Source organism: Ochotona curzoniae, unplaced genomic scaffold (assembly GCF_017591425.1).
Source record: "Ochotona curzoniae isolate NIBS_2020 unplaced genomic scaffold, NIBS_Ocur_1.0 contig_66, whole genome shotgun sequence".
Lineage (NCBI taxonomy): Eukaryota > Metazoa > Chordata > Mammalia > Lagomorpha > Ochotonidae > Ochotona > Ochotona curzoniae.
Window position 1 is genome coordinate 20860954 of NW_024466512.1, and position 15081 is coordinate 20876034.

At 44.9% G+C, this 15081-nt stretch overlaps 1 protein-coding gene across 5 annotated transcripts in view; it reads right to left on the reverse strand.

Annotated features, from left to right (window-relative positions):
• SUFU (SUFU negative regulator of hedgehog signaling) overlaps positions 1–15081 on the reverse strand; it is a 102228-nt gene that overhangs the window by 76701 nt on the left and 10446 nt on the right. For all 5 annotated transcript variants that reach the window (XM_040992203.1, XM_040992202.1, XM_040992204.1 and 2 more), the window contains exon 2: positions 13197–13331. In XM_040992203.1, coding sequence (XP_040848137.1) covers positions 13197–13331 — 135 coding nt within the window. The remainder of the gene's footprint in view (positions 1–13196; positions 13332–15081) is intronic.

The following is a 15081-nucleotide window of genomic DNA, read 5'->3' on the forward strand; positions in this document are numbered from 1 at the left end:
CATCACACAGCAAGCAGGTTACAGAGCTTTGACCTGAGGTCTATCTGATTTCAAAGCCCATTTTTTTCATGGCTGTTTAGGGTGACTGAGATGTCCTGGAATTAGAACACTATAATGGTTTCATTTAACCTCGCTGCGCCTGGGATTTCTCATGAACAAAATGTGAATATAAAAGTAAAAGATAACTATGTTGCAGAGTTACTAGAATTAGACGTTTAGAAACAGTGCTTAGAATACAGAAAGCATCATATACTCTATTTTCAGTCAATGAAAGAAGCCAGTCACAAAAGACTACACATTTCATGGTTGCAGTAATGGAATAAATACCATAATATCTTATATCAATCACATGCATATGATATCACAAGGTCGAAATAGACAAATCTATAAAGAGAGAAAGTAGATTAATGGTTGCCTAGGGTGAATGCAGAGTGTCTACCAATGGGAATGGAGTTTCTTTTTTAGGATAACAGAAATATTCTGCAATTAGATTATGGTAATGGTTATATACACTGAATATACTTTTAAAGAGTATGAAGCTTACACTTCATTTTAATTTTTTTTATACTTTTTATCTGAGAGGCAGAGAGAGTTCCCATCTGCTAGTTCATTCCCCACTTCCCCACAACAGCCAGGCTTAGGCCGAGAGCCAAATCAAACCAGGAGCCAACAACCCAATCCAGATCTCCCACATGGGTGGCAAGAACCCAAAACTACATGAGCCATCATTGGTGTTCCCAGGGTATGCATTAGCAGGAAGTTAGTGTGAGGAGCTTGGGCCAGAAATCAGACCCAAGGACTCCAAAGGAAGATACAGGTGCCTTTTCCTTTTTTTTTTTTTTTCTCTCAGATTTATTTATTATTACTTAAAAGGCAAATTTATAGAAAGTTCATCCAGAGCTTCCAAAAATCTCCCAGCACTCTCAAACCTGACCTGAGAATGAGTGCTACCAAGCTTTGAGTGACAGCCACTACAGCAGGATTCAGTAAATGGTTACTTTAAAAAACAAAAAAAGGGGCCCTGTGTGGTGGCCTAGCCGCTAAAGTCCTCACCTTGAACACCCAGGGATCCCATATGGGTGCCAAATCTAATCCCGGCAGCTCCACTTCCCATCCAGCTTCCTGCTTGTGGCCTGGGAAAGCAGTCGAGGATGGCCCAAAGTCTTGGAACCCTGCACTGGTGTGGGAGACCTGGAGGAACTTTCTGGCTCCTGGTTTCAGATCGATGCAGCACCAGCTATTGTGGTCAATTAGGGAGTGAATCATCGGACAGAAGATCTTTCTCTTTGTCTCTCCTCCTCTCTATATATCCGACTTTCTAATAAAAATAAATAATTTTTTTTTTAAAGCAGGGCCCAGCGGCATGGCCTAGCAGCTGAGGTCCTTGCCTTGAACGTGCCAGGATCCCATGTGGGTGCCAATTCTAATCCTGGCAGCTCCACTTCCCATCCAGCTCCCTGCTTGTGGCCTGGGAGGGCAGTTGAGGACAGCCCAATGCTTTGGGACCCTGCACCCGTGTGGGAGACCTGGAGGAGGATCTGGGCTCCTGGCTCCTGGCTCCAGATTGACACAATGCCGGCCATTGCGCTCGCTTGGGGAGTGAATCATCAGACAGAGGATCTTCCTCTCTGTCTCTTCTCCTCTCTGTATATCTGACTTTGTAATAAAAACAAATAAATCTTAAAAAAAGAAGAAAAAAAGGAGAAATGATGGTTTTACTTTCAGCAATTCAAAATTCCTGACACTTCATTAGTAACTTGGTATTGTTTGGGGATAGGGGATAGCCACAAGTAATTAGTAAAATTTTATTAAATTTTTTTTTAATTTGCTGTATAACAAGACTACTGCTTCCAGCATACTAAATTAATTTTGTATAATTTCCAAAAAACACAAGGCAAGGCAGAGGAGGAGAAAAAGAACAAAAAACAAAAAACAACAACAACAACAACAAAAAAAAAAAAAAAAAGGAAAGAAAAGAAGGCCCAGCACGGTAGCCTAGCTGCTAAGGTCCTCACCTTGCCTGTGTCAGGATCCCATATGGGTGCCAGTTCTAATCCCGGCAGCCCCACTTCCCATCCAGCTCCCTGCTTATGGTCTCTGAAAGCAGTCAAGGACGGCCCAAAGCCTTGGGACTCTGCACCCGTGTTAGAGACCGGAAAGAGGTTCCAGGATCCTTGCTTCAGATCAGCGAGCTCTGGCTCTTGCGGCTGCTTGGGGAGTGAATCAACAGGTGGAAGATCTTCTTCTCTGTATATCTGACTTTCCAATAAATAAAATAAATCTTAAAAAAAAGAAGAAGGAAAAAGGAAAGATGGGGAGATAGACAAGAAAAGCTCATTAAGATGATTCCCCATGGGCCTGGCGAGGTAGCATAGTGGCTAAAGTCCTTGCCCTGCATGTGCCAGGATCCCATATGAGTGCTGGTTTGTGTCTGATTGCTCCAAGCCTTGGGATCCTGCACCCATGTGGGAGACCTGGAAGAAACTCCTGGCTTCGAAGTGGCTCAGCTCAGGTCATTGCAGCTGCTTGGGGAGTGAACCAGAGGATAGAAATGTTTCCGACTCTTCTTCTCTCTATAAATCTACTTTCCCAATAAAAATAAATTACAAAGAAAAAAAAAGAAAAAGATTATTCCCTAGGGGCTGATGTGATGATGTGATGACATAGCAGGCCAATCCTGCACCCTCTAATGCAGCTATTCCTTATTGGTAGTGGTTTGGCTGCCCTACTTCTGACCTAGTTCCTTACTAATGGCCTGGGAAAGCAGAGGAGGATGGTCCAAAGTCTTGGGCTGCTGTACCCAAGGGGCAGGTCCCATGAAGCTCAAAGCTCCCAGCTTCAAACTGCTCTGACCATGGTGGCCATTTTGGTAGTAAGTCATAGTAAGGAAGCTCTCTCCATCTTGCTCTCTCTTTTCTCTCTTAGGAATTCAAACTTTGAAGTAAAATAAATAAATACCTTAAAACAAACAAACAAAAGATTCCACTCCCACATTCTGAGCTGGGAGTCTGATTTGGCTTTCACGCAGGTGGTACCTTTGAAAAGAGAGTCGCAGACACTCTCTTTCCACCACTGCATCCCATCCAACCAGATTCAAGAAATACATGCACCTTACTCAAGCAGATGGGGACCACTTTCCCACAGCATCCCTCAATTCTAAAAACAGTAGCTTCCAGAACTGATTCAGTTGAGAATCTAACCAAACAAACTCTCCTGGCTTCTAACACTTTGGGGAGCTTACCTCTGTCCTGGACTTTCAATGAATAGAACACTCCTAGACTCACATATTAAATTTAAGATAAGCCCCAGGGACAGCAGATCATTTGTTGTGGGGGTGGGGGGAGAAAGCTCACACTCAACCATCCCCTGGTGGAGAGCTGCTGTCCCTTCTTTCTACTCCCAAGTTCCCCCAGGAATGGAAAGGTCAGCCTCTTTGGGGGTCTCAATCAAGTGTGGGACATTGTGGAAACTTTGAGAGCGCCAACTCTTGGTTTTGGCTTAAAGTGAAATTTTACAAAGGTTTTTTTCTCTGTTTTGTTTTTTGTTTGTTTGTTTATTTGTTTTAAAGGGGCAGGCATTTGGTGTAGCAGTTAAGTTCCATTTGGGATGTCTGCATCCCATTTTGGAGGGCCTGGTTCTTCACGTCATATTCAGCTTCCTCCTAATGAGGATCCTGGGAGGCAGTAGCTGATGGCCCAAGCATTTGGGTTCCTGATTACCATGTGGGATTCCAGGATGAAACTCCTAGTTCTTGACTTCAGTCTGGTACAATCCTGGTTGCTGTAGGCTTTTGAGTAAGTAAACAAGAGATGGAAGATTTTTTTTCTTTGTATCTCTGCCTTTCAAACAAAATAATACTTAAAATACTAGAGAAGGAGCCAGGGCCGTAGCATAGTAGGCTAAGCCTCCACCTGTTGCACTAGCAATATTTTATGGGAGCTGGTTTGTGTCCCAGCTGCCTACTTTTGATCCAGCTCCCTGCCTACAGCCTATGAAAGCAAAGCAGGATGGTTTAAGTGCTTGGGTCCCTGCAACAATGTGGGAGACCAAGAGGATGCTCCTGGCTCCTGAGTTTGAATAGGCCCAGCTCTGGTTATTGTGACCATTTGAGGAGGAAATCAACGATAGACTATCGCTCCTTTTCTCTTTAACTCTGCCTTTCAAGTAAAAATAAAACATATTAAAAAAAAACACTAGGGCCTAGTGTGATTGGCTAAATCCTCACCTTGCAAGTGCCAGAATCACATATGTGTATAATTTCATGTCCTGGTGGCTCCAGTTCCCATCTAGCTCCCTGCATATAGCCTGGGAAAGCAGTAGAGAATGGCCCAAAGCCTTGGACCCTGCACTCACTTGGGAGACCCGGAAGAAGCTCCTGGGTCTTGGCTTTGGAGCAGCTCAGCTCCAGCTATTGTGGCCATCTGGGGAGTGAAATGACAAATGGAAAATCTTTCTTTCTCTCCTTTTCTCTGTCAATCTACCTTCCCAATAAAAATGAATAAATCCTTTAAAAAATGTTTTTAAAGACCAAGCCAACAGCAGCCAGAGCACAGTCTGATCTGGAAAATAAGTTGCTTTCTGTACACAGGTGTGCAACTTCAGGGTTTCTTGTTGATCAGAGCAGGGCACCTGCCCAAGGGCCTTTTCCCATCCACTACCCTGTATGACTGAGCAGACAATCACCTAAGAAGGTGGAAACACCTGAACCAGGGTAATGAGAAGAAAGAAATCTTTCTAGCATTTCAGTTAGCCATGGGCAAGGACTGTACCTTTTGTGTCTTCTGAGCAGGAGCACATTTTGAAGAATGGCAGTAACATTCCCATTGCTGCCCGGAGATAACCAGTCCAAGACATTCAACAAGCAGCCAAGACAGTATAAAAAAAGCAAGGAGCTTTCCTCTAAGTCACTGTCAGAGTTTAATTCCAATATCTTGAAGCCATTTCTTTAGAGTTACTTCTGCTACTTCCTTTTTAGGGAAGTATAACCATTACTCAACTTAGTTCAACTGCCTTCGCACCAGCAGAGTTCCCAGCTGTTGGAAAAGCTTCCTACAGCACTGCTCTGGTCCCCACCACATCATTCCTTTGCTTCCATCAGTCAACAGGGATTTGTGGAATGTCACATTCTTTACTTTGCCTTCAAATTCTGTAACCTCCCTTTGCCTCCTCTTATTCAAGCAATTGATCTCCTGCCACCAAGGTGGGAGACTTGCATTAACTCCCGTGCTCCCAACTTTGGCTCTGGTTCATCCCCAAATGTTGCTGATATGTAGAGAGGAAGGCAATGGAAAAGAACCATACATGCTCACTCTCAAATAAATACGTAAAATTTTAAAAAACCTTTCAAATAGTTGTTGATATAATGGGGAAGCATCAAAGCCTAAAAGATAAACATCTGCCCCCACAGCACGCTTAGGTTTTAGAAGGAAGAAGAGGAGACAGACCATAAACAAGCCAAAGAAGTGACATAAGTTGGGCAGAGACAAGAGCTTTAAAGAATAGTGAGGCAGGAAAATGAGATTACACATCATGGAAGGGGTACAGGCTTCCTGTTTCAAACAAGGTTGGGGAAATCCTGAGAGAAGACACTAGAGGAAAAACCTAAGAGGGCAAGAGCCAGCAGTAGCCACCTACAGGGAGAGCTTTCTTGCAAGGGGAGAGCAAGAGTACACCCGTGAGGCATGCAGGGGAGAGGCAGGTGGGTCAGGAAGGGGGAAACACCAGCAGACCAGGGCCCTGCAACGGGTAGGCATTGGCTGTCGCTTTGACTCATATGAGACCAAAAGTCATTAGAGGACTGAGCAGAGGTGACTGCAGGAGATATTCTGGACACTGTCCCCAAGCAAAAAGCTAGCAAAAAAGTAAGGCAGCCACATTTGTCAAGTTCTTGCAGAGTTCTAACTCTAAAAACTCCCCTCTCAAGTAGAATCTTCCTCCTGGGTCTTTCTTCTGTGCAAAAAGTCCAGACTAGCTCCTGGAGGGCAAGACTCCAGTGTGTCCGCAACCCGATACATTGGAAAAGCTGGAGTGTGAGGAGAGGTGGTGAGGAAAAGTCACCGTATTGCCTATTGGTTTGCACTACATTTTTACCCTCTAACCAACCAAACTTTTCAGAAGTATTTAAGAGTCAAATCCATCACAGGCAGAAAGGATAGCCAGTCAAAACTCCTGGGACCACAAGCCTTAGCCAGGCCCCATCCCTCAGTAGTTATTCCTCCTAACAGCTTTGGCTCCCAAGCTCCTGGGCACATGTTAAGAGGCCAGAGGCTGGCGGAAAGGAGGCTGGTGGCAGCTTTTGAAAAGGATTGGGCTGGGTTAGCTAGTGAAGCCTCTGCCCAGCTGTCTGTCCCCTTACTGCTGAGGGACTCATGGGAGTTGCGGCCCCACGAAGAAGAGAGAGCCCACGCTGTGGATAAAGGGTTTTACAGAGGATGATGGAATCACACATGTGCATGCGTATACACACACACGTCTGCTGAGAACCCCAACATGCCTGAGGTCTTTCATGGCTACAAAAGAAAATAAATTCTCCTCAACATGTTAAAAAACCAGCAATCTGGGGCCTGAGATGCAACCCAAAGGGGCAGCTCCAGCTTCAAGAGGGTTGCTAGATCCCTGCAAGCCCTTGCCCACCCTGTGCCAAGACCAAGGGCACCCCTATCTTCCCAGGTGGGCCAGATCTTTGCCCTCAACAAAGAGCTCCACTGTTGCACAATCAGACATCCTACCACTAGGCTTCCCTAAGGTCCGTGAGCCTGCAGAGCCAGGCTCTAACCTGCTGCTTAGCAGTGCATGGGTTAAAGACTCTTACCTGCAGGTGACTGAGTGAGCTATCATGGTTACTGGCCTCACAAAAGCTTTGGGAGGAAAGCAAAGATCCAACTGGATGAGGGACCAGGCTCCCACAGAACAGGTGCATATAGCAAAGGCAAGATTCCTATTGGAAACCCCAGAGGATAAAATAACAGGTTAAAAAGTTCCTGTAAGCCAAGCTTTGAGGAAGGAAAAAAGGAGCATTTTTCAACAGCAGGGGACTGAGGCCATGCTAAATAACAAGTGGAAAAGTTAATCTGTATCCAGTGTTTTAATAAGTAACCCATGTGGGTGCCCAGCTAGGAACAACTCCAAACCCCACTGGACATACCTGCCAGGAAGCCAGCATTTGCAGGGCAGAGCCTAGATCTCCTGTGGAGGTAAGATGTGGACTCTTCCATCCACGGGGCTGCCAGCATTCAGGCTGCCTCCACACAAAAGCCTTTGGAACTAGTCTGGAGTGTACAGCAGATGAACTGCCCCACAGGAACCCCTGCGCCTGAGTTAAAAAAAAATACTCTCCAATTAGCCAGTCCCCTGTATGCCTGTGTTAGGTCCCCTGTAGCTTTTGTCCTTCCACAGTGGGTAGTGGTTATCAGAGGAGGCCAGAATCGCTTCTCGGCCTTTTGGCTAAGATCAAGTGTAGAGGAGGCCGGATATCCTGGCAGAGTAGCACTGAAGTCACCTCCTCCACAGTCCCATGTAGCTTCACATTCCAGTCCACGAGCTTCTTTGCCAAAAGGGAAAGGCTAGAGTAGCAGGCTTCCAATAAGCATTGGGTAGCTATGGCTGAGCTGGCCAACACCTCCCAAATGCAACGAAAGTGCAAAACATGGAAGTGCAACACATTTCGCCCGCTGAAGTTGGGGCCATCTTTATTTGCCTTCCCAAGTGCATTGACAGAAACTTGGATATAAGCCTATGTCTGAAGCAGGCGCCTAACTGTTGCAACACAAAGTGGTCCCCAGCATGTCTATTTAGCACCTCTCCCATACTCATCAATCTATTAAAAGAAATAAAAAGTATAGAATCTTTTGTGATAGATCAGAAAATTAAGTTATAATTTAGTAGCATTGTTTTCATTCTGTTTACTTCCATAATTACCCATAAATTGTCATGTGATACTGGTTTCCATACGTGGTAGTAAGCTAAGCATATACATTCAAAAAAGAAACATTAAAAATAAATAATACCATAGGTGGTAAAAATCATTAAGATGGCATTAGATTTTTTTTTTTAAGACTGTTATTTTGGGCTCAGCTTAATGTTTCCATTGGTTAATTCTCTACCTTCAAGTCCTGAGATCTCCTATGGACAATGGTTTGCGTTCTGGCTGCTCCACTTCCATTTCAGCTCCTTGGTTGTGGCCTAGAAAAGCAGAGGAGGATGGCCCAAGGCCTTGGGACCCTGCACTGGTGTGGGAGACTGGCAAGAGGAAGTTTCTGGCCTCAGATCAGCTCAGCTCTGGCCAATGCAGCTACCTGGGCTGTGAACAAGCAAATGGAAGATCTTTCTGTATCTCCTTCTCTCTGTAGATCTGCCTTTCCAAAGAAAATAAATAAATATTTTTAATATCTATTTTGGAAAAATAGATTTATAGAGAGAAGCTGAACCGGGCCAAAGCCAGGAGCCTGGAACTCTCTCCTGGTCTCCTATAGGCTGCAGGGGACCAAACACCCAAGGCATCTACTGCTGCTTCCTCAGGCACATTAGCAGATGGATGGATCACAAACACAAGATCCAGATTCTATAGATACTCATAGAGGATGCTGGCATTGCAGGCAGAAGCTTAACCCACAGTGCTGACCCCCCCACTGTAAGATTTGTAAAGTCTCTTTCAATCATAAAAATGACAGCTGGTGCCAATGGCACTTCAGGCCCCTTCCACCAAATTCCTCAACTTCACCTCCTTTTTGAAGCTTCTTCCAATGCAGCAGCCTGACAAAAAGTCACTTCCTCCACTCTTCTAAGAATACATTCTACACACACGGACTCCAGTATTTACTCCCCAGTACTGTAACCATCCCTTTATTAAGTATCTGCTCCTTGAGATAGGAACTGCGTGTCCCCAAAACATCTATTATGATATTCTGTGCCAGTACAAACAGGTGCCTAACAGACACAGCTTAGAAAGTGAACTGTGGAGACACCAAAAGACAACCTGAGGAGAATGCTGCCAGCAGTTCATGTGGCATAACTCCAATCCAGCATCAATGCTTGATGGCACAAGGCTCACTTGTCACACCCCAGCTAAGTTAAATGAGAACTCATTAACCTATTATAAAAAGACTCCTTCATAGCTAACGTTTAGGAAACCAGCTCTTTCTTCTAAAACTTCCTAGAATGAAGAATTCAATTATCCTAGACAGGGAAAATTCTAAAGCTACTTTTTATTTCTGTAACATAGACCAGAATTAAGTAAATATATAAGAACACTCCTTTCATCTCCTTCTAGGCTTCCATGGTGAGGTGAGAGCCCAATTAGAGGTCTCACTTTTGTCACAAGTATTGAAGTGCTTTAACACAGAAATGAATCATGTGTAACAGGATTAAACTAGGAAAAACTGCAAGCTGGGCTTTATTTCTAATTCAGAGGCTGACCTTTCTGAAATACGAACTTTCTCTATCACGTTCCTTCGGTTATTTTGGTCCTTGGACCCATACCAGGTAGACTGGAAGCATCACTGAGCCAGATAGCAGATAGCGTTCTTTTAACTAGAACAAATCTGTTACTCAAAGGCACAGACTAGCTGCAAGAAGAATCTCTGCAGGTTTTTATAAGGAAGAGAAGCAACAGTCCCTTCACTCCCCACTAACCCACTCTGTTGGTTATTCCATCTCCATTACTGACACTGAGAGGCATGGTTCCCATTCGGACAAGACTAATTCCCTGTTCCCAACACCTTCTGCTGACACTGCAATGGATCTACTTGGGCGGCATTAAAGGCAGGCCCAGACATTGTTCCCAACACATGACCTGGGCCTCCAAGCAAACAAAAATGAGGAACTGGGTTGGACTGATAATTGGAGAAGTGTTATAGCTCAATGGTTAAGAGCTCTGACTATGGAGCCCAGCGCAGTAGTCTAGCAGCTTAAGTCCTCCCCTTGCACATGCCGGTACATGGGGTACTGGTTCTAATCCTAGTAGTCCCATTTTCCATCCAGCTCCCTGCTTGTGGCCTGGGAAAGCAGTCAAGGATGGTCCAAAGCCTTGGGATCCTGTACCCACATGGGAGACTCAGAAGACACTCCTGGCTCCTGGCTTCAGATCAGCTCATTTAGCTTTGGCCATTGTGGCCCCTTGGGGAGTGAATCAGTGAAGAAAAGATCCTCTCTGTCTCTCTTCCTCTCTATATATCTGATTTTCCAATAAAAATAAATAAATCTTAAAAAAATAAAAGAGCTCTGATTGTGGAGTCACACAGCCCAATTCTAACTCTTGTCCAACCTAAATGCATGACTCCGAGCAACTCATTTAACGTCCCAAAAGTCTCAGTCTTTAATATGGAAATAGGAGAACCTAATGAGATCCCAAAGCATTAAACATGTGACATAAACGATAGACTGAAATTGGGGGAAAAGCCATCACCACTGTTCTATATCATTGTCCCCTAATCAGCCTCCATCAACAGAAGCAAGACCTGCCCGGGCTAGGTACCTAGCCAATATCAAAGTACCAAAGAAAGCTGCAATGCACCTTTGTCAAATCAGTGAGTAGGAATTTTATACTATCAGTTTCAATGATCTGTGATAATTTTAAAATTTACTGTGGGGCCAGGTTGTGGTGAAATATGCTGCTACCTATGATACTGGCATCCCATATAGCCATTGGCTTCTGCCCTGTTTGCCCTACTTCTGATCCAGGTATCTGCTAATGTGCCTGGCAAGGCAGAAGATGGCCCATGTCCTTGGGACCCTGTACCCATGGGGGATACCTGGATGAAGCTCTTAGCTCCTGGCTTCAGCCTGGTCCACTCCTGGCTATTTCAGCCACTTGGGAAGTGAACCAGTAAATAGAAGGTCTCTCTCTGTAACTCTGCCTTTCAAGTAAATAAATAAATCTTTAAAATAAAATACTATACAATTTACTGTGCATGGGTGAAATGGTCATCTTTCTACTTAATTATCATTTATAGCCCTTGCCTATACTGTTATTGAACTAGCATCTTTTTATTTTTTTTAAGATTTATTTTTATTTTATTGGAAAGGCAGATTTACAGAGAAGAGACAGAAAGCTCTTCCATATACTGATTCACTCCCTCAAGTGGACACAACAGCCAGAGCTGAGCCAATCCAAAGCCAGGAACCAGGAGCTTTTCTGATTTCCCACATGGATGCAGGGTCCCAAGACTTTGGGCTGTCCTCTTTTCCTTCCCAGGCTATAAGCAGGGAGCTGGAAGGGAAGTAGAGCAGCCAGGACACGAACCGGTATCTATATGGGATCCCGGCACATTTAAGGCAAGAACTTTAAACACTAGGCTACCACACCAGGAGCCATCTTTTTATATTCTACGTACTGATCTCTTTATAAGCCCTTGACTGCAATGTTAACTAGAAATGCAATATCTCTGGGGCCAATGCCATGTTCAATTGGCTGATTCTCTGTCTTGTAACACCAGCATCTCATATTGGGTGCTAATTCGTGTCCCCACTGCATCACTTCCCATCCAGCTCCCTGCTTGTGGCCTGGGAAAGCAGGATCTGAGTTCCTGGCTTCGGATTGCGGCCACCTGAAGTGAATCATCAGACAAAAGATCTTCCTCTCTGTCTGTCCTCCTCTCTGTATATCTGACTTTGCAATAAAAAATAAATCTTTTTTTAAAGAAACAAAACAAGACTGGAGAGTCTTGGTGTTGCTTGGAATGCCCACATCATATATCCGAGTGCCTGGGTCCAGTACTGGATCATTTCCTCTCAATCCAGCTTCCTGCTAATGGGTACCCTGAGACGCAGCAGGTACTAGGTCCTCTGCCATCTACATGGAATTCCTGGCTCCTTGCTTAGACTTGGCCCAGCCCTGATCACTCCAGGCACTTGGGGAGAGAAGCAATAGAAAGAAGCTCTCTCTCTCTCTCTCTCTCTCTCTCTCTCTCTCTCTCTTTCTATGTCCCTCTGCCACTGAGATTAAAATTAAAACAAATGAAAACTTACAGAGTTTTGGATTTGGAAGCCAGACCACCTGGTTTAGAATGCTGGCTCTGCCGCATCTGAGTTATGATGTTAGGAAGTTACATAAACCCTTATGTCTGTTTCCTTCTCTGTACAGGAGGGTGAATATTAGCATCTGCCAGTATTATATAGTGTTGTAAAAATCAAATTCATTAGTAACATACAGAGACAGTAGGAAAGAGTATCTAGCTTGTAATCAGTGCTTAATAAACGTTCTACTTGCTATTGGCTTAGCAGACTTAATACCAAGTGGATTGTGTAAATATTAAGCTTTCTTTGCTTTTCCTAAACATAAATTAGGTGATTACAGAGATAGGAGAGGCAAGATCTTTATTTATTTGAAAGGCAGAGTTAGAGAGAAGGAGAGACAGAGATTTTTCACCATCTGTTCACTCCCTAAATGGCCACAATGACCAAGGCTGGGCTGGGATGTATCCAGGAGTCTGGAACTCCATCCGAATGGCCTAAGGATTGGGACCATTCTTTGTTACTTTCCCAGCCAGAAGCAGGGAGCTAGCATGGAAGTGGATGTGCTGGGACTCAATCTGGTGGCCTTAAAGCACAGAGGTATCACAGGTGGTGCCTTCACTCACTGTACCACAATGCCGGCCCTGAGGCAGAATTTTATTTCCAAACAAAAGCACTAGGTTGTTTAAAATATGCTGTGGTTAATTCAAGTGCCAAGAAGACACGTTAAGGGAAGGAAAGTAAGTAAGATGGATAAAAGGGAGATTGACAGATATAAGGTAAGGCAAATAGAGTAAAATATGAATAGTAGCATATGGGTTGCAGGAATGAGAGTTCACTTTAAAGTTACTACAATTCTGCTTTACATTCACACATTTTAATAATACGCTGGGGGTGGGGAAGGGGAGAGAGAAAGAAGCAGACTTAGAGGCATCAGCCCAAGTTCTAAATCATAGTCACACTGCTTATATCCCGAGCCCAAACTCCAGGGCAAGCCTAGAAAACTACAATGGTTTGTTCTGGAATTCTTGCTTATTATTACCAATTTCCTGTACCAGATGAGCAGTACTCAGTTGTTACCCTGGACGACTTTGACACAGTGGAAACAGAGGGAAGAAACCCAGAGGTTCCACTTGAGCAATGCCAACCTCACAGGACTACGGCGTTATTAGCCCTGCCCAGTGAAATGTTGATGGCAGAGCACCTCAGACTCAAGGCTCAGGAACAGGCAGGTGACACACACTCACTCGTGGACTCTGTTGTCGCCATAGAGATCGCTCAGGCCGAAGCTGATGTAGTGCCAGTGCTCAGGGATATTGGCAGAAGGGCTCCCCACATTCCTGTACATGCTAACGTAGTCCAAAGGGTCTGGGCCACCCAACCTGCAAAAGACGAAACACAGAATTATTGTCAGTGTGAGCCTGGAAAGTAGACAGCTAAGGGCTTCGGCTGTGCACATCTTTAAACCAGGTTAAGGACCTCAGTCTTGTAACCCTATAGGCCCCAATCCTGGAGAAGTGTGAAGTAAAAAGCGGTTATACCTGCCTGGGATGAGGCTGTCCAGTTCCACCTGCGCCACAGGCTCTTTCTGCTACCCCCAACCAGGCAGGGTCTCTTTTAGAAATACAATAGCCAGGGTGGCTGTCCAGTTACTTTGTCCTGTTTCAAACTGCCAATACCAAATGAAATGGACAGGGATTAGTTCTCCTCTATGGGGCCTAAAAATAAACCAAGCCTCAAAGCAAGAGATGCACCAGTCAATCAACTGGCTTCTGCTGAAAGCTGGACTGGAGCATCCCCAGTGGGCATTGTTACTGGAAGCAGGGGCTCCCCTCCCCTCCTGCCTCTAATTCCTGAAAGACTACATTGTGTCCTATGTTAATTACAGTTTGTTCTAAGCAAATTCAAAACCTCCAGTCCCGGCAGACTCAGCCTGCACCCCAGAGACCAAAGCCACTCTTTTATCATCAACAGTGACAAAGGCCAAATACAGGCTAGCTCAGCTCTGCACTGACAGACCAGGAGGGCTGCAGGAGGAAGCAGGTTGGGCTCCGGGGGTGACTGCATAGGGAGGATGGTCCCAGGAGCTTCTGATCTCTGAGATGAAGCCAAAACATTCAACGACTGGAAGCCTTTGGGAATCACATGAAATTTCCCCCCATATTCCCGCTGCGAAGCAGCTGAATATGGAGTCAAGATCTCACTGATGATTTAATTAAAGATTCCTTTTAGTAGAATAATTAGTGACATTTTTTTAAAATCCTTTTCCCCCCCAGAATGATATGGAAACCTGGTGAACTTGAAAAAACAGACTAAATGGAAACCATCAGCAGGAGAAGGTCTGCACTGAGCCCATAAACACATCTCAGCTGCCTGGTCCACATGCCCACTTCACACACAGGCTGCAGAAACTTCACGTACTCTGGCACACTGGCTGAGTATTCTGCAAGAAAGCAAAATCCCAACAACGGGCAACTCACATGTAGTCCTGGAGCGTGTGCCAGGACACAAAATTTCTTTCTTTCTTTCTTTTTTTAAGAGTCATTTATTTTTATTGGAAAGTCAGATTTACAGAGAGAAGGAACGATGGAGAGATCCTCCATCTGCTGGCCCACTCCCTCAAATGGCCACAACAGCCAAAGCTGAACGAATCCTAAGTCAGGAGCCTCTTCCAGGTCTGCCATATGGGTGTAGGGTCCCAAGGCTCTGGGCCATTCTCTACTGGTCTCCCAGGTCACAAGCAGGGAGCTGGAAGAGAAGTGGAGCAGCTGGGACACAAATCAGCACCAAAGGCAAGAAATTCAACTGCTACTGCCCCAGGCCTAAGACACATAATTTCAATGCTACCTAAAACCAGCAGGTCTGGTTTCACCCTCTTTGGCGAGGATCTTATTAACCTTTGTAAAAATCCTTAGTTTTTTTTAAACAGGGAATGCTGTTATTTATACAATTTGTTAAGAAAGACATTATAGAGGACCTGGTGTAGTAGTCTAGTGGCTAAAGTCCTCACCTTGCACACACCGGGATCCCAAATGGGCAACCATTGGGATAGTGTCCCAGTTGGTGTCCCAGTGGTCCCGCTTCCCATCCAACTCCCTGCTTGTGGCCTGTGAAAGCCATTGAGGATGGTCT